Source organism: Pezoporus flaviventris, unplaced genomic scaffold (assembly GCF_033815535.1).
Source record: "Pezoporus flaviventris isolate CSIRO_AGI_PZ_B2104156 unplaced genomic scaffold, CSIRO_AGI_Pfla_v1 ptg000007l, whole genome shotgun sequence".
NCBI lineage: Eukaryota > Metazoa > Chordata > Aves > Psittaciformes > Psittacidae > Pezoporus > Pezoporus flaviventris.
In genome coordinates, this window is record NW_026892555.1 from 47,546,440 (window position 1) to 47,564,997 (window position 18,558).

The 18,558-nt window shown below is 42.0% G+C and overlaps 1 protein-coding gene across 1 annotated transcript in view; it reads right to left on the reverse strand.

The window, feature by feature from the left end:
- Positions 1-13,599, reverse strand: part of LAMA3 (laminin subunit alpha 3) — a 106,860-nt gene extending 93,261 nt beyond the window's left edge. The window contains exons 1-4 of the mRNA XM_061448642.1: positions 13,276-13,599; positions 7,207-7,359; positions 1,751-1,868; positions 1,031-1,149 (exon numbers count right to left, since the gene is read on the reverse strand). Of these exons, the coding sequence (XP_061304626.1) occupies positions 1,031-1,149; positions 1,751-1,868; positions 7,207-7,359; positions 13,276-13,530 (645 nt within the window). The 5' untranslated portion in view covers positions 13,531-13,599. The remainder of the gene's footprint in view (positions 1-1,030; positions 1,150-1,750; positions 1,869-7,206; positions 7,360-13,275) is intronic.
- Positions 13,600-18,558: the final 4,959 nt, after the last annotated feature.

The following is an 18,558-nucleotide window of genomic DNA, read 5'->3' on the forward strand; positions in this document are numbered from 1 at the left end:
AGCACATTTATTTTTGGGTTAAGGCACAAACGTTCCTGGAAAATATTATTGTTACCAGGTCCAGTGCCTGGGAGCGTATTAATGGTCTTTTGGAAGAAAGTACACAGTGTTGCTTTAGAAAATCCCCTCACATGGAAGGAGGTTTATCTGACTCTCAAAACAAGCGCAACAGTACTTTTTTATTTTTTAAAGGAACAGATGCAGGCAACCTAGCAATCATGAACCTCTATGTAATTAACAATCCAGTACGCATGTACAGGACTGAGTTAGAGACTTTAATTGGCAACAGCAGTGTCCTTCTAAGGAAATTATTCTTTACAATATTTTATTAGGAAGATTTTACAGATATTTTAATAAAAAAATTCTATTTTAAAAGGCAACTACAGTCCCAGTCCTATCTGCTCAAAACTCTGGATAACTCCTGAGGAACTCAGATCTAGATTCTAACTACGTCAGCATAAAAGGAGAATGTCAGCAGGAGCCATAGCCAGGAGTTTAAAATTCATTCAAATAATACAAGCCACAGTTCTGCATAGCAAGAAACAATGGCTAAAATCAGAACATTTTCCAAATATCCATTATATTATAAACATGTAGCATTTTATAATTATTTTTCTTAAACAGCTACTTATTGTCGAATGGCGATTATCTGTTTCTACAGTCTTTATTTCCATGAGCAATTGTGATGCAGTAAATTCTGCTATGTACATGGGAAACATTCAGAAAATGCGGTCAGCGCCTTCAAACGCATATGGCTAAAGTGAGGTGTGTAAATCATGATAAAAATCAATACAGGTGACTCTGAGCAGCACCTACCGCCACAGGGAATGGTGAAAGTTAGAAAGAGCCAGCTCACCCTCCAAATATCTCACCAGCTACTTCAGTGCTTGGTTATGGACTCATTACTGTAGATTCAAGCTGTCGTAGCTGAAACATTCTTTCTAGTTCAGGTTTTTATTAGAACAGCAAACTGCTAAAGCTGGTGCTGTTTGCTTCCAGCATTACACATTGCTTTCCTAAGAGCACTTACCTCTCCGTTTTCGAGAGGCAGAATGCGAGAGTACTCTGTGGTACAAAGGACATCGCTGTCCCTCCTCACCGGAAGATTGGCTTCCTTTCCAAAGTGCTGCAAGCAATCTGCTTTGGAGTCTAGTCAAGTGAGAACAAAATTATTTTTACATGTGAAAATAAACACTATTGTTTGAATTTAAAATAATGAAGTATCCCCTGTGTATTGAGGCAAATTCTCCCCGATAAATGAATAATAGCAGTGATTGTGTCGCTCAGCACAGAAAAATGGAAATTCCTAAAAAAAAAAGAATTTCTCATCCTAAGCAATTCAGTGGTGCCTGACAAGATATAGCACAATATTTCTCATATCATCACAAAAAAGAAGCTATAGCATGTATTCCAAGATTTTGCATTTGTAATTCACTTTCATTTTGGCAAGGAACTTGAGGGTCCCATGAGATGAAGGTACTGAGGTTCTGACATAGCCAAAATCCAAGACAAACAAAACAAAAGAATTCCTAACAGACTGAGTTACTTTCAAAATCTCATATTCAATTTTAGTTACACTCTTGTCACTAATTCATTGTGGATAACTAAGACAACAGAAATGTATTTGACATTAATGTCTTCACTGCAGCTGAAAACTTTAGCAAACCCAAGGTTCGATTTTGCTGCTTCTGGGTGAATGATTAAACAAACCTGTCCACAAAAGAGCAGTGACACAAGGATTGATACTCACGAGCAAAATATTGCCAAGGAGTGAAAGTTCTTCCAAAGTCCACTGATCTTTCTAAGATCCAGAGATCTGGACGAGGAGAATTTGCAAACTTGATGAGGATATAGGCAACATGGAAGAGCTGGTGACAGAATATACACAGATCTTATCAGCAGCTTTTTGAACTCTATAAAAGTACCAGAATACTAAAACTAAGGCAAATAAGTACATTTTCTTTAGTGTACAGTGAGAAGGTTATCCTCTGCAGTTTCATTCCCATTAAAATAATAGCCCAGATTCTCAGCTGGCTACCTCATCTGCCAACATGCTCCAATACATTAGGAAAGCTGCAATAACACTGTGTTAAATGCCATCTCTTTCATTTCAGAACAGCTCTGTATTGCACATGATCCATTGTTTGGGTGTGTTAAGGGTACCGTAGGAATTTACCCTGCCAACTCAACACAGCCTGACAAGCACTGAGTTCACTTCTTGTGATACTAAATTAGCTACCCAAATGGCCAGACAGTATCTGCACATAGAAAAATAACTTACCACACAACAGTATCATGCAAAGTAAGTGGCAGACATCCTGTTGACAGAAGCCGGTCAGAGCCCAGAGCTATGCACAATGACTGCACAGGTGGAGTAATGCACTTGAATTACCAAAGGAAAGTCTACGCTGATTGTCAGAAATAAATGAATACTTTGAGGGCTGTGGCAAGATTTGTTTTTACTGACTTTCTGATACTTTTTGCCTAAGTAACTTTCTCGACTTGACTGGCAAGTTTCAGAGTAGGGATATTGGCCATAGAGACATTACATGTCATCCAGTGTGGCCATTCAATGTGAAGACTGGTATCCTCCCAGGAAAGCATAGTAGTTCTGAAATCCTAAAGACAGTGCTTTATGTTCTGGCTCTTGGCCAACTGAATCTTTCAAGGAGTATTGCCCAGTTCAATCCTTGCACTGGGCAGGCAACTATCCATTAATAGTCTTGCTTCCCCTATGTTTTAAGGTCTTTGGGAATCCCATCCTTACGTACATGTTAACAAGTATGGATAACACTCTGTGTGTTGGCTGATATAGATTTAATCAAGACAAATGGTTTAGAAATACCAAAAGGAAACAAAGGAAGAATATAGAAGAGGCTTTGCCTTCTTCAGGGCCCCACTGTCTATAGTGATGTTGTGGAATCACTACAGCAATGACCTTCTGCCCACTCTCCAAAAAAGCAGATGACATCTGCTTCAGCTTGTCATGCAGTTATTGTATTCTTTTACACAGATGCTACTCAAAGTGCTGACACAGCCAGTTTTGTCCAGTCTCTCATAACAGGTGATACCTTCTCATAAGCATGAGCAAAATAGTAGCAGTGAATTCTATTTCTACAGTGCTTCCACACTGCTGAAGGAATATGAGACAAGCTTACTGACATCAGTGTTAGCATGAACTATATGCTTTAGATAAGAATCTAATGAAAAAAGTGGCCAAAATGAAGACACAGAATCATGGGAGAGGAAGACCTTTAAGATCATCAAGTCCAACCATTACCCCAGGACTACCAAGACCGCCAATAAAATATGTCACTAAGGGCCTCATCTACATGATTTTTGAACACTTACAGGAATGGTGATTCCACCACTTTCCTAGGAAGCCTGCTCAATACCTCATTACTCTCTCTTTAAAGAAAGACAGAATCATAGAATCATACAATAGTTTGGGTTGGAAAGGACCTTAAGATCATCAAGTTCCAACCCCCCTGCCATGGGCAGGGACACCTCACACTAAATCATGTCACCCAAGGCTCTGTCCAGCCTGGCCTTGAACACTGCCAGGGATGGAGCATTCACAACAAATACAGTTATGTTATATTTATGGTTGAGTTTCCCTCCTCCCGTCTCCAATAAAAGTACTCATTTGGACATTACATTCCATTGTAACCCTTTAATTTACAACAGTGACTATTAATATCACTACATAAAAGCTATTCAACATATTAGTGCACAAGGCTTCACTGAGCCTGAATCTTTCAGCACTATATTATTGCCATAAAAGCACAATAAAAAAAACACAAACCAACACTTTTTGAAGTGTAACAGTTAGACATTTCTTTTTCATCATAGACCATCACGCTACCCTGAAACTTCATCTCCTTCTGAAGACAGAGTTTGGAAAGATACCTGGGGGAGTATTACTGTAAAACCTGCTGAGCGTTAAGCAAGCCAAAGATGTGGGAATACCTGCTAAAATTAGGCAATGCAAAGAGTCAGGGGAAGGGCAATAAGCTTCAGTCAGACATTCTGCATTCAGAAGTTTAAAATATGTTAAAAAACTACATTGGGAAAATCAGGACCAATTAAAGGAATAAACGAGACTTCATTTGATACAAATATTTTAAACAAGTTGGGAATAGCCACCATATAAACAGGTCTGTTAACAGGATAGGCACTGCCTCAGGGATCAACATTATAATTATTCAGGACTGTGATTGATTAGAAATGTAAATGTAGTACAGAAAGTCACACAGGGAAGCAGAGCAGGCCTTTTGCTTTATGGGTTTTGCTTTTTCTCATATTACAAAGTACAGCAAAATAAGCATTTTTCTAGAAGAAAATTGACATTCCAAAGGGATTTTGACTTTCAAATTTACCCCTAGCTCTTGTGTAAGAGAAGCAGCAGCAGGTGGGTGCTCTGTTCCAACGCCATAGTAGTGAGCACTCAAACTTCCCTCATAGTGCAACTATTCTATTAAATATTGTCATCAGACTATGGCAAAGGCTCCACTGGGACTCTGCTCTTAGTCTTGAAGATGTAATGGTAGGAATGCAGCAAATTGAAAGTTATTGACACTGCACTAAGTTCTGCTTCCTCTAATTGTGAATATTTGATGATAAACTTACAATTCATTGTTTCCCTGCACACGTATATACCATACTTTTGGTCATGTTTTGCACATGCAAAATAATTCCATATTTTGTTTGCAGAAAGAAGGTGCATTATGTCAAAATAAAGAACAAGATGACTGCTCAAAGAGGAAAACTACATCCTTACTATATTTTCAGTATAACAGCCTGTGGCTCTGCAAGGCATACTTCTAACTCTAAGAACAGTTCTTCCTTAAAAGCCAAAACCTCCATTTCAGCCCACTTGAAGGAGAATTGCATTCTGAAAATGTCTGCCTCTGTCAACTACTGAGAAAGCCTGCATGACTAACATACACTAAGCTCTTCATTTTTATGACCCTGAAATAAGGTAAGGTGAATTGAGGTCTCAGCGCTTATCACTTTCCTTGAATAGACTTACTCTGCCACAGCCCATAACTTTCTTCTTCATTATTAGTATTGTGCACTACTGTATGAATTTGGGCTATGAAAACACTAGGCAAAATGTCAAAAGTAAATCTCAAGTTCAAGCAAATCCTAAGATCAAGCTTTAACTGGTTGAACAGAAATACAAGATAATGTCTGTGAAGTGGAAAAAACTACCCAAACCAACAACATAGGAATCCTACCAAACCCTCATCCATCCACCAACTAAAATGATCCCTTCCTGATATCAGGACCTGAAGTAATTTTGTCCTTTTTCTTGGGTTTCCCTCGTTTCCAAGTCAGGGAGGTCAGAGTCGCCTTTTCAAGTGGTACCAAAGTAAAGAGAAACACACAGCCTCATGCTAAGAAATCCTTTAATAACTACAAGAATTCTAGCACATAGTGGTTGGTCTCCAATGAGCCCCAGGAAAAGAGGGCCCCCAGTTCATATCCTTCCTCTGAAGGAAGGAGATCTTTCAGAAGTTTACTCAACATATAAAAGATAAGGTGTCTGTCAGTAGGTTCTCCAAAGTAGATAACAAGTACACAGCGGGAATAGAAGTTTTGGATGGAGCAATGTGCTACACAAGTGGATGATGATGCACAAGTGTTGGTCACAAATATGCTGAACTACACCGCAAGATAAATTACAGCCTGCAACCTAAACCTGCATCTTGCAGAGACCATGACTGATGCAAGCAACTCAGAAAGTAAGGTCTGCTTTTCCGGGAGGTGTTTGACTTCCCATGTCTATTCATAACAGCCTGTTCTGCATTCAGTCCCTACTCTGTATGTCCAGCCTGAAAAGCACACTTCCCTACAGTTTCCTGGGAAAGAATGACTGAAAAATTCACTTCACAGCAGCACAAAGCACAAGGGGATGCAACACTTCTCAACTGTACAGTGTAACAGAAAGAGCAGCAGAACTCAGAGAAAGGTCCAAGAACTGTGTGCTAAGCTAATGTGGACACTGTGGCCTAAAAATTCCACAACTTCTACACAGCTCCCCCTTCTTTTGTGATACAGTGGAGAAAAGGAATCAAGAAAATAGGCATGTTATTAATTTAATTAATAGAAATGCAAAATCAAAAATCACAACAATTTAGTTTAACTACTGATACTGTCCATCTCAAGTTGTCTGGTTGTTCTGCTCTGCTCCTTTACTGGATCCAAAACCTCTGAATTAAGGTATCCTCAAACTGAGAATCATCGCAGTCATGTGAGGGACAGGAGCATTAAGATCCCATGAGATAGAAGAAGTAAAATAATTTGCACCTGTATTCCCAAAAATAATGTCAGCTGAATCTCACAAAGAAACATTTTCTTTAGTAATTCTTCCCCCTGCAGTCAACTCAATTGAATGCCTATTCAAAAAACCCTGTCCTACATAATCAGTCAACAGTTACTGCTGTCTAAAACATATATGCATATGTACACATGTATTTTTCAGCCCCTAGCATATATTTATAGTCGTATGTTTTCAGCTGGTGTGAACTGAAGAGCATAACTAATTTCACTGGATGAGAGCCCAATTATGACAGCTGAGAATCTGTCCCTATGACTTAAAATACAGATGCAGAGGCTTTACTGTTAGCTACTTGCCTATTGCCTGCACAGGAAATACGTGTGTTCGTGTTACTGTCATATTATTAATCCATGATACACTGGTTTTGCTGTCCCTTTCCTTCTAGACCATGTTATCAGTATTTTTCTGTGTATCTGGAAGATCTTACTGGATGATAGTAAAACCAGAAGGACCCCTAAGGCAAAAGCAGACTCCAAACATTATTCTCAAAATGTGTGCATGGTAAGAGATCCTGAAAGCTTTTTCTGTGCCCATGGAAGAGGAGAATATGAAATGGAATCTAGAGCCCCAGTATCATTTGAGCAGTCTTCTGTAACCTCAGGTTAAAGAGTTACAGTGGCTGTGCAAGAACATACACAGTCACTAAATCTGTGTGATACCAGTGGCAAGATCCCACATCGTCAAAATTCCTGAAAGAAAGCTATCATTTTCTTAAAGTTAAATTAAAGAAGAAAAAAAATACAGAACATAAACCAGACAAAAAGGCTGTGGTGCTGGAATTTAAAATCGTGAGTTCAAACATCTCCCAATTGCATATAAATGCAAGATTTTATCAAACCTTACCCACCAGCTCATGCACTTACCTGTCCCAGATCTAAAGTGACATTGACTTCGTTGTACTTCAAGCCCATAGAAAGAGGAGGACTTTGCCACCAGCGCTCTGTGCCATCGATTGCATTGGTTACAGGGTGAGCTTTATTGGGATCAGCAGCATTGCAATAATCACAAAACTGTCCCTGTAAAACAGTAAGTTAAAAAGATGGTCTCAGATGAAAACTTATGCACTGCATGTGCATGCTGTTTTTAATTGAGATTCTGAACTAGAACATTGACTAAAATTTGAGCTATTTGAGTTTTCTTATTCTATAATTTTCAATATATAAACAATTCCCTTGATGATTAAATTACACACTTGTACCCTGAAACACACTGTTTTTTATGTTAAAAACTAGAATTTCAGAATTCTCTGTAAGTAAACTATACTAAATCTTTATTAATGAATTTATTGATATTTCGGTGAGATTACCTATATTACATCTGCAGGGGCGCCTGCAGGAAATTAATGAAACAAAGCTCCTTAAAACTGGATTAAGACCATCAAACAGATTTTCTTCATTTCTCCTAAAAGGCTGTGAAACATCCACATATGTATGTAGGCTGGTATTAATAAAACCATCCAAAATACTCTGCTACTTGTCTATAAGTTTGGTGCTACAATTTTGCAATGCTGCTTTCATTTTTTTCATGCCATTATAACACATTCTGAATCAGAGACTTCTGAGCAATATGTACTTATGGAAAATGCAATGGACCCTATAGACTGTTCGCTTAAAGTTTCCCTTCAAAGTACCCCACTGTATCTTCATTTGCAGAAGTTACCACCCAATTTCCAGTCCACAAACAAAGCCGTACTCTGGAGATGCCCTGACAGTCTCTCTTTGGTAGTCTGTAAAGCTTTTTGTACTCTTCTGTACAGTTATGATGACTAAACCTCAGGAAACTTAATTGTCTTTTAATTTGGTATCCTGGCTTGCCCCGCAATCAGTATTTTTATCTTCAAGAAACTGCATTTTACAGTCTACCAACGTAAGTGCTGAAGCATTATGACTAGTTATTAAGGGATCTTTCTAGTATCCCATTCACTTCTTAATCCAGTTACTGGGTGGAAATGACCAATAAAAATGCTAAATTGTGCCAGGCACAGATCTTGGTAGAACCTCAATAGGAAAAAAAGGCATTTTAGTTGAATGGCAGTACAGCTTTAATGATTACTGCAGCTGCTCTGTTCCTTAATCCATTCAGCCTGTGAGGTGCTGACACTGCGCTGGACTCCTGTTTTAAATAAGGCAACATTTGCACCATTCCCTTTACGAACTAAGCATATTTTCATCAAAGAGATGTGACAAATCTTCTGTTGTTTCCACAACCCATGTGGCATGAAGTGTATTCCTACATTTCAGGTATTAATAGAATTCCATATAACTGCCATTATTTTATTTGTCACTGCTGTCAAACTAACCAGTGTAAAGTAACTGGAGCAATCATGCTTGTCCACCTGTAATAGGGGAGTAATATTAGGGCTCTCACATTCTTGCTGGATATAGTATTGCAAGCTGGGTGAATTTAAGAAGTTTATCTCTAGCAGAATTTGTTTAACATATGCCATAGCTACTAATAGTTTGGAAACTACTTTGTCCTTCTCATGTGATACAAATACACCATCTTGTGTCTTCCAAATACAAAACATAGATGTTCACCAAATATTTCTGCATCAGTAGTAATAATTTCAGCATCTGCATCAAGCAGTGATCCATCCTCATCCTGCTCTTTTGGAAAGAGCGGAATATGATGTTTCCAAGAAGACATGGCTACCCTTAGCTATACTGATTCAGCACTGCAGGTGTCAACCTGGCTGAGGGTTAACTCTTGAGAATTCAAAGAGCTATATAGAGACTTACTAAATCCTCAAGTACATAGGTTGGTTAACTATGTCTGGGGTCATGTTACAATGCAATTCTCCTCCATCTCTGTTAGAGAACGTGGTTTGGCTGACTTTCATACAAACTACAATATGCCAGGACACGGCTGGATTCAGATACAGTTTGCTGCAGCAGACACCACATCAGCCCATGCTAGCTACAGGCAGTGTTGCCAATTTTTGCAGTGATGATAAAGAACATTATGTCACTATCTACAAAATCCATACACTGAGAAATCAATCTGTGCACCAGTAACTGCAGTTACCACCACATCAAAGCATCTTTCCTGACAAATGTGTACTTGGAGTTCTGACATACATATGTTACAACAGTTCAAGCTTCCCCAGATAGCTTCATAATGTGCATGAAACATGGTCTTTATATTTACATTCACGTCCACAATGATCAGGATGGAAATACACAGGAAACAGTTGCTGCTACAGCAGTTTCAGCTCTGATCTGGAAGCAGCCTCAAAGAAAGGCTAAATAAGCAGCAAACAATGGTGAGTATTAAATACAAGGGTTACATTGACATGCACCTATGTGATTTCAGCACACCAGAGCACTTGATCTGAACTCAAGATACCATCTTTTTCTTTTGGGGCATGTAATTCAAAGAATTCCATTGCAACAGCTGGAGTTTCAGTTATTTAAAGTACATTCCAGCAATGCTGCCAACAAGGCAGCAAAATGAAAAATGAAAGAAAAGAGATTACTGGACAGAGCAGCCTTCCCTGCTTCCCACTGGCAGTATCTCAGGCACAACACGTTCAGCGCATCTGCTACAGGACACGTCTCCATTCCAGGAGACTGGGCCTCTAGATTTTGTTTGATTTTGGCTGCAGTTCATCAGCAGGCAGGTGTGCATTTGCTGGTGACCTTGTTACCCTCCTTTCCCCTGGTTCTCCTGAGTGAAGGAGAAAACTGGAACTGCATGAAGGAGTTTGCTCAAATACGCCGGTGTAGACCAGAGACATCCAGGGATGAAAATATCTCACCTGTAAGTTATAGAATATGACAACAATGAAGGATTTGTTCACTATTTAATACCTAGTAGTTCTGTGCCCACTGGCAGGGCAGGACAGGAATGCAGTTAAACTTTAATTCACACCCGGACACTGCTGCACACAGATTGGCAGACAAAGCCAGGCATGCCATTTATCTATCTGCTGCTGAAATATTCTACAGTGCCATGCATCTCTTCACTCAACACTGTTTTTATTAAGTTATTGTCCCACCTGCCAATGTGTTAAACAAGGGAAACACACTGCTCCCCACAGCATATGGCCAGCACTGCCCCAAGAGCCTCATGGGTTGAGCTGCCCATGATGGGACTATCCACCCCATTAGTGGACCTTGCAGAAGAGCTTTAAATGAGCTCTAAGCTCTCTTTCTGGATTTGCTGAGTACTACAGGCTTCATGAAAAGATACATCACCAAATGACAAGCTAGATGAGACAAGCCAATGGCAGAACAGTAGAAATAAAGCTGGGGCTTCTCTTCCTGTCTTTGCCTCATTTTCAGTGTTTGGGATAGCACTGGCAACAGGACTGTCTGTTCCCTTTATCAGAAGGAGATCCCCCTTCACGCCTTCTTTCCAGTTTCCTTATTCATAGAGCAACAGCCACAGTCCAGCCTTGTAGAGACCTCAGAGATGAGTGACCCAGGTTTATGGCATTGTTTTTTAACTTGAACTGGCCTGACATAGTGGATATTACACCTATCACTTCATGTAAATGTCTGACCTTCCCTCAGGCTCGTAAGAAGCAACACGTGAATACTTACACTGATTTTAAATCCTTCTATGTAAGCTCAGCTTCTGTGCTTAATGCACTTCTCTCCCATTTCCCACGAAAGAAGAGATTATCTACTGTGTCTTTGGACTTGTGAGGTGGTGTAGCTTGAGAATACCTACATTGTGCTGTTATCATATGTTCTGTAGCTGGATTTCCCTGACCTTTCGAAAGCCTTTCCAATCATTCTTGAACCACAACTATTGGTAAACCACAGGAGTATTCATGTTATGTATCTCAATGGGGCTTTGTTAAAACTGGAAAGAGACGCTGCTGTATCCATGCTTACACAAATTCTGTAAGAGGCACAACATGCTTCCTTGTGCCAAGGCTAAGCTATCAGTAGTCCTGGGAACTTGAATCAGGCATGAACCATAACTGCCCTCTAACCAAGGACCTAAGGCAAATATTTAACAAGAGGAACACACACACATCCCTATTACCCCCTTTCTATATATAATACGCCCTCATTTCCAGTGTTAGTATATAAAGGAAACAGTTACAAAAACCATTGATGCAATGTGCATCACACAAGAGGCTTCTTTCTGCTTGCCTGACATATTATTTGGTGTTTGCTTTGGCTGATTTTTGTTATACTGTGATTTCTGATATTCCAAGGCATGTTTGTATGAGATTTCACTGCAGTAGTGGTCTATAGCATGTTGGTGAGAGATCATTAGGCTTGCTTGAATAAGCTGATGACATGGTTGTTTCAGGCAACTTTAAAAATTGGGATCGATGCCTAAACTTCAGAGATGTGTTAGAAACAGAGAAACAAGCAGTTTTCTGATTATCACAACCTTTGTTTGTAACTTTAGTTTAAGCCTGTAATACCTGTGACCCAGTCTTCCTATTAGTAAAACAGTGCATTACTCAGCCTGTAAGCACCTCCAAAGCACTTCAAGCATTTTATGACTGAGGGCACTACACAAAAGTACAGTAAACTGAGATCCCATGGTGAGGCAGGAAGGCATGGCAGAGAGGAGTTCAGGGCAAAGCGCACTGCTGACTGTGGCTAACAAACTGCAAAGCCAGGCTGTGCAGTAGCCATGCTCCCTTCTGGCACATGACAAGGAGTATGTATGCTGCACCTTCTTAGTCCTCTCCCCCTCTCTTGAGCATCTCTCCCCGTTAAAAAAAGAGAAGAAAAACTTTGTTAGCCATAGCAACCTCTTCTTAAATCAGACATTAGGGGTTATTTCACGACTAAAACGTACAGACACTTCATCAGATTTCAAAAGATTAATCCTTCTGGCAAGATGCTAAAAATTTACTTGTATTCTTTCTGTACTGCCTTGAGTCATAAACTGGACCTTCAAGCTTTTGAATTCTCTTTCAGTCTGCAGTTTCATTCTGGCTCTCTTCTCCTCCCACCAAGAAAGAATACAAATAAAATCATTTTGGAAGGTCTGAGGATTTAGGAAAGTCCCCCCTTTAGCAAAGTTCTGATCAAACTGATACTGAACATCCATCAAGTACATCACAGAGTATGGCGCATTTGTTGCTCCTTCCTTACCCTCTCACAGACATGTTCATACAAGTTTCTACCAAAGGAAAACATATTTTCATTAACCCTTTGCCAGGAGTTTTACCGTTTATTGTTGTCTCTTGTGACTGGTACAAATCACGTGTAATGATCTTATGCTATGAGAGAACGTTGACATCCTCGCTGCCCTGTGTGCTTGCATGCCCTGTCAAGGTTCCAAGGAATCTGTCTTCCTCCCACAAGCAGCGCAAGGCACAGGCAATGGGCCTCACACACAGTGCTTGTAAAATACCCCCAAGCCACCTGGCTAAAACTGCAGCTCTTCTCCCGCCGCTTCCCGGAAAGATGCCCGCTCTCCAGGGAGAGGCTGCCACGTCCCCATCCATATCCCCGTAGGCTCGCTACCTTACTCCCAGGGGCATCACGCTGCTCACTGCGGTCAAGCGCTGGGGCCATAAACACCATTCGGCTTTAGCCTCTCCAGGCGGGACTAGCGGCTCACGCAGCCCAGGGAGCGGCCGGAGCAGCGGAGCCAGAGCAGGAGTAGCAGGGTCAGAGGGAGCAGGGAGAACAGGAGATGTAAGGGGCATAAGAGGGTGCCGGGACACCTGAGGGCAGATGCGCGGGCAGAAGGGTCGCTGCCAGACGCCATTCCTGCCCAGCGCTCCCCTGCGCGGGATCCCACTGGGCCATGCCCTCCTCCTCTCCCTTATGAGAAAACGAGACCACGCGCCCCACGGTAACACCAGCACCCCTGGAGGACCCCCAGAAGGGGACACAGACCCGGACGCACACACCTACACCCTCCGCCACTCCGCAGCGCTGGGACGAGGAGCGGGGTGCGAGGGAACGGGTGTCCCGGCGCCGCGACCGCTGTCCATCCCGCCCGGTTACCTGGATGGCTTGCCCGAGGGGGGCGGCGGCCGGCCCCCCCACCAGCTTGCAGTACAGCTCCGAGCGGCCGCCTCCCGCCGCCTCCCCGCAGGTGGCCGTTGCCCAGATGCTGGCTGCGGCGGCCAGGTTGAAGTACGGCGGGTGGAGGCTGCGCCCCGTCCCGCGGGACCAGGGGGGCTCCGGCTGCGCGGGGCAGAAGGCGAGGAGCTGCGGGAGGAGCGCCCAGAGAAGCGGGGAGCCCGGCGGCGCGGCCATCCTGCGCCGGGCGCTGCCCCAGCGCCACGGGGCGGCCCGACAGCGGCGCTGGACGGGCGGGACGGGACGGGACGGGACGGGACGGGACGGGACGGGACGGGACGCGGCAGGAGGAGGCAGGAGGAGGCAGGGGCTGACCGTGCTCTGCCAGCGCCTCCCCGCCTGCTGCCTTACTGCGGGGCGCGGGATGGGGCGGAGCGAGAGGCAGCCCCTGGGCCGCTCCCCCGGAGAGTGGGGGAAAGGAAGGGTCTCCGGGCCGGCGGTGTTGCCCCAGGGATGTGCCCTGACTCCCAGGTCCCCGGACATGCCTAGAGGTAACACCCCTCTCCGGTCACGGCGCGGCTTAGCAGGAGCTTTCTGGTCCTCCCCTTCCTCGGTAAGTGCGGGGTTCATACTGATGACAGACCGTGAAGAAACCTCAGAGCACCCAACGCTCGTAAGCCTGTCATGTCATATACGAGCAGTGAACTTAAGGTTTCCCATCTTTCTCCTCATGCAGGGATATCTCTACACAAGATACATATACCCTGCTTCTATCAGCAAGCCCTTGAAAAGGCACCCCGCGTAGCTGTGCTGCAGGAATCGCAACTCCTCTTACCTTGTTCAGCGCTGTGAGACTGCTGGAAACTGTGCAGTCCAAGCCACCCCTCTGCAATGCTCAGCCACTGCCCTCAGCTCCTTGTGAAATGGCTGTTCCTGCTCATACAGGGCAGACAATGAACCTCCTGCCTTTGTGAAGGTATTTGGCATAGGCTTTGAATAACACAGAAGCTGGGGGGGAACGTTGGAGAGGGAGAAGGAAGCCTACAAACCATGTCATCCTTATCAGGAGTTGCACTGCTTAATGGTATTGCTGTCCGAAGTTTCATACTCATTCACGTTTCCAGCCCACCACATGCTCACATGTCAGGTGTTCGCTCAATATGATTTGCAGGATTCAGGCACACAGGTACGGTTAGATAGCTATAATATTTTAGTAGTGATTCATGTGAGTAGCAAAGTATTTCATAACTTTATGAGGGCTTTGCTACCTGGCACACAGCACTACCAAGGGAGATCCCTGGTGCACTGTTTCAGGAAGCACCAGCCGCAAACTATTGATTTTTGTCTGCAAGAACATATCACCACCCTTGGTTTTGTGCCACTACAGCTTTAGCACACCACAGAGACATATCTGCAAGAGACAATTTTTGTGTCCTCCATACTTGGCTTTCATAAATGTAGCATGCTGCCAATTCAAATATATCAGATTTGGCTTTTCTAACCGTAAGTGCTTTCAATTTCTAGAGCAACTGAAAAATATTCTCCTTTTCCAATTGTGGAAAATAAATCAACTTACTGCCCGTGTCAGTCATATTGCTTCCTGCAGTACTTTGTACTTCATTTAACTATGAGAAGTCTGAATAAAAAGAAGCAATGCCATCTTCAGATGTTCCATTAAACAAAATGCGGCGCCATCAGGATATTCACTGGTCTTTTTAACCTATTGCATGAAAATCAGAAGTATATCCTGGAGTATATATTTTTTTACAAATGGAGATCTCAAAGTACCTGATGTAAGTAGCTTTTAAGTCCAGAGCAAGCAAGCTCTTACAAAGGCCTGCTGTCAGTTCACTTGCTGAGTGTAAAATCATAGAATCAAAGCATCAGAGAATGGTTTCTTTGTCCTCTTTTTTGTTAGAAGAATTAAATCAAATTGAATAAAAGCTGAGCAAAGCATGTTCCTGGTAGAAAAGAACTGCTTGGGTACTTTAAGGGAAATCCATTATAAAGTACAATATTAAGAGAAACTGATAGATTACAATTACGAAGATCAGAAAATCATCTCAATCTCTTTAAGAGTAATCAGATTATCTCCAAACTGGACATTCAGTCAGCAACCTCCTCCTGCTCCTGTTTATTTCCAACAAGCCATTAAAGATTTTCTCATCTTCAACAAGAAACCTACTGTCTTGCACAGTATTTGGGGAAATTAATTTACTCCAGTTATCCTGTACATTCCTACAAACTTGGCTCATTGTTGATTTTAATGACAAGGCATCTTGTGTCATGAATACTTCAAATGCAAAAGAAATAGCTTTAGTGTTTTGGGACACACTTCTTGCACAGAGCCTTGCCTCTGCATATGTGGGGATTGTGAGCAGCACTACCGTGTTTTGAGACTTGAACTCTTCTTCTGCACCTCTGTCCCTGGTTTCCACAATAGGAAGGGTTTTCTGAGTCGCGTAAGCCTAGAATAAGGATAAGCAGAACATAAACCAGGTGATCCAAATACATCTAATGAAGCTTTTTAAAAAAAAACCAACCCAACAAAATTCACAGAATATATTACGAACATATAGAAAATAAGGCTCAGTAAACTACGAATTTGAGACCTTGTATCTACTAGAATCTACTCCAAATTTTCTTTGACTCTGCTTGTGCGAAGTAATACCTGACAATTTTTTTCTGGAGTAGTTCTGAAGGTAGTTCAAGTAAGGAATCCAGCTTCATGAGATCCTTTGCAATCTCACTATAGAGAGAAGAGAGCTGTTTGGTAGGTTGCACAGCACACAAGGCAGCCCTTGCTCACAAGAGATAACCTTTCTCAAACAGGGACTGTCAGTGAATTTATTGGGATGTGTCACATGAGAAAACACAGCTTATGTGAGCAAGAACCTAATACTTTAGTAAAATAATGACATGTTCTTGGATTTGGTTTCCTAGAAGTTAAAAATTTCACACATATTCAGAAAATCAGCCCATCAGATAGAAAAAAAAAGAAGAAATCTTCCTGTTCCCTCCTTCATGAAATTATGTACATTTTGCTTAATGTGTATCTAGATTGAAAAAGGTTTTGTTGACCTCCTGTGTGATTTTTTTTGTCCTTTTATTAAACATTTATGCCAAAACAAGCTTTTTTTTTGTTCAGTGTGTTTTCTAGAAATGGAGACTAAAATGCCACCTTTGAGATTTGGCTGAAAAATCCTTAGATACACCTGAAGATGTAGGCAGATTTTAGGGAAAATTTTTATGACAACTTTTGCCTTTCACTCAAAAATGTTGGAAAAAAATGTTTATAGTGGCATTCCCAACACAGGTACTCAGCACCTTGATTCTCATCAAAAATCTAAGTAACCAAAAATTTTATGTAGGGACTCTGGAGCTACGTAAGGCCAGAGTGGATTATGTATGTGAGGAAGCAGACAGGAGCAGGTGTGTAAGTGGGGATGATAGCAACAGCATGGCCTGTCACTAGCAGATGTAAAACTGAATGTTTCCACTGCTATCCTGGTCTGACAGCACTGTGCAGGCTGTGGTGTGACCACACACAGGCATTAGTCTAGCCTGGCTTCTGCACGGTTTTAGGACCACAGGAAGGAAGAGCAGAGTGAGGAGTATGGAGGAGTGAGATTTTTTTCCTTGAATGCAACTCTCCACGTTTCTAAACTCCTTATCTCTTTGTTTTTTAATCTATTTTAAGCCAAAGCCAAAGCCAGCAGAACAAACAGCAAAGCACTTATGACTTCATTGATCTTTTGCCCACCCTATCTAATGTAGAACTTCATTCTGTAAAAAATGCCAGTATCAATAATTCATGGAATGATACTTCATCTTCCCTTCATGTCATCTTTTGTTGTAACTACAGCTTCCAGAAACACAGATAAGATTTTAGGAGCTGGCAGCTCTCAGCAATCAGCATTTTTGAGACAGTGGCTCTCTGTGGAAAACACTCTTCTTCAGATACCTGCTCTTTTGTCCTCCCAGCAAATCCTCTCATTTTTCCTTCAGCCTTCATAAGGTGTGCTTTCCTTGCCTCTTCCTGTCTGCAAGGAGCAGGCATTGTTATTTGATGGATGCCAAGCAATTTATGAATAAATGTGGGCAATTGGGAATGTTTCTGAATCTGTATTTTGATGCAAGCTGATCACATTACATTGGAAAGCATTTACACTGCCGTGATTACAGATTATTTTTTGTGTTTGTGCTTTCGATTTTAAAAGATGTTCATTTAACGATGGATTTAAAATTTCAAGTCAAGAATGCTTGCACAAGTAGTAACAAACTATAGTAGAGCCTTTTCCAAGTGCGTGACAGGTTAAGTGCAATTTTTTGTACCTTTTGGTCTCTCTTGAAATGTTCCAGCTACAAACATCTTACTTGTGAGTGCCCCCGACTTGACGGGATCGCGAAAAAGAACTTAAAAATGCCTGCTTTGGCACTTCAGACCCTCGCGTTGCAAAGAAGTACTAAGCCAAAAAGTGGAGGGAAGGTGAATGCTTGGCGCTTTACAACATTTTCAGGAGAAGGCAAATTGCCGTTTCAAGGCAAAAAAATGAGTCCTCAACAGTAGCCAGTGTGTAGAGGTCATACCAGTTTCTTCCAGTCTTGATCTTTGTGTGTTTACCCACTGAGTATCCTAGGGACTAGGGCAATGTTGGAAGTGAGACAACTTCTTTGCCATCCAGTTCCAATGAATAAGTAAGTCAAGAGGAGCACTCGGGAATGCAGCTAAAGGTATAGCTACCTTAAGACTCCCTAAGCAAATTGCACTTGGCAGTGCAGTCATCCCCAGCTAGTAGGAATTCCGGTGTCAAGCCTCCCAGGGCACCCAGGTGACACTGCCATGGGCACCAACAGATTACTTTCCCAGTGAAAACCTTTTCTAGGCTTCGTGTAAAGTTTGGGGCATATCGAAGCCTGAGGCATCCTAGTCATTCTTGTTTCTGGGTCATCAGGTGCTGTTCACATGCTATCAGTCCTGGACAAATTAGTGGATAAATGACAGATATTACTTTGTCCCTTTAGTAAATCATTGCCAGACATGGATCAGCATTTTGAGATGTTAGGGACGTGGTTTAGTGGTGGAGTTGGCAGTATTTGGTTTACAGTTGGACTTGATGACCTTAAAGGTTTTTTTCAACCTAAATGATTGATTCTATGATTCTCTACTATGTTGACTACTTGAAGAAACTTCCTAATGGACAATATTAAAATCCATCCACTTTATTCTTTTGCGTCTTAATGGTTTTCCTGTTTGTTCTTGGC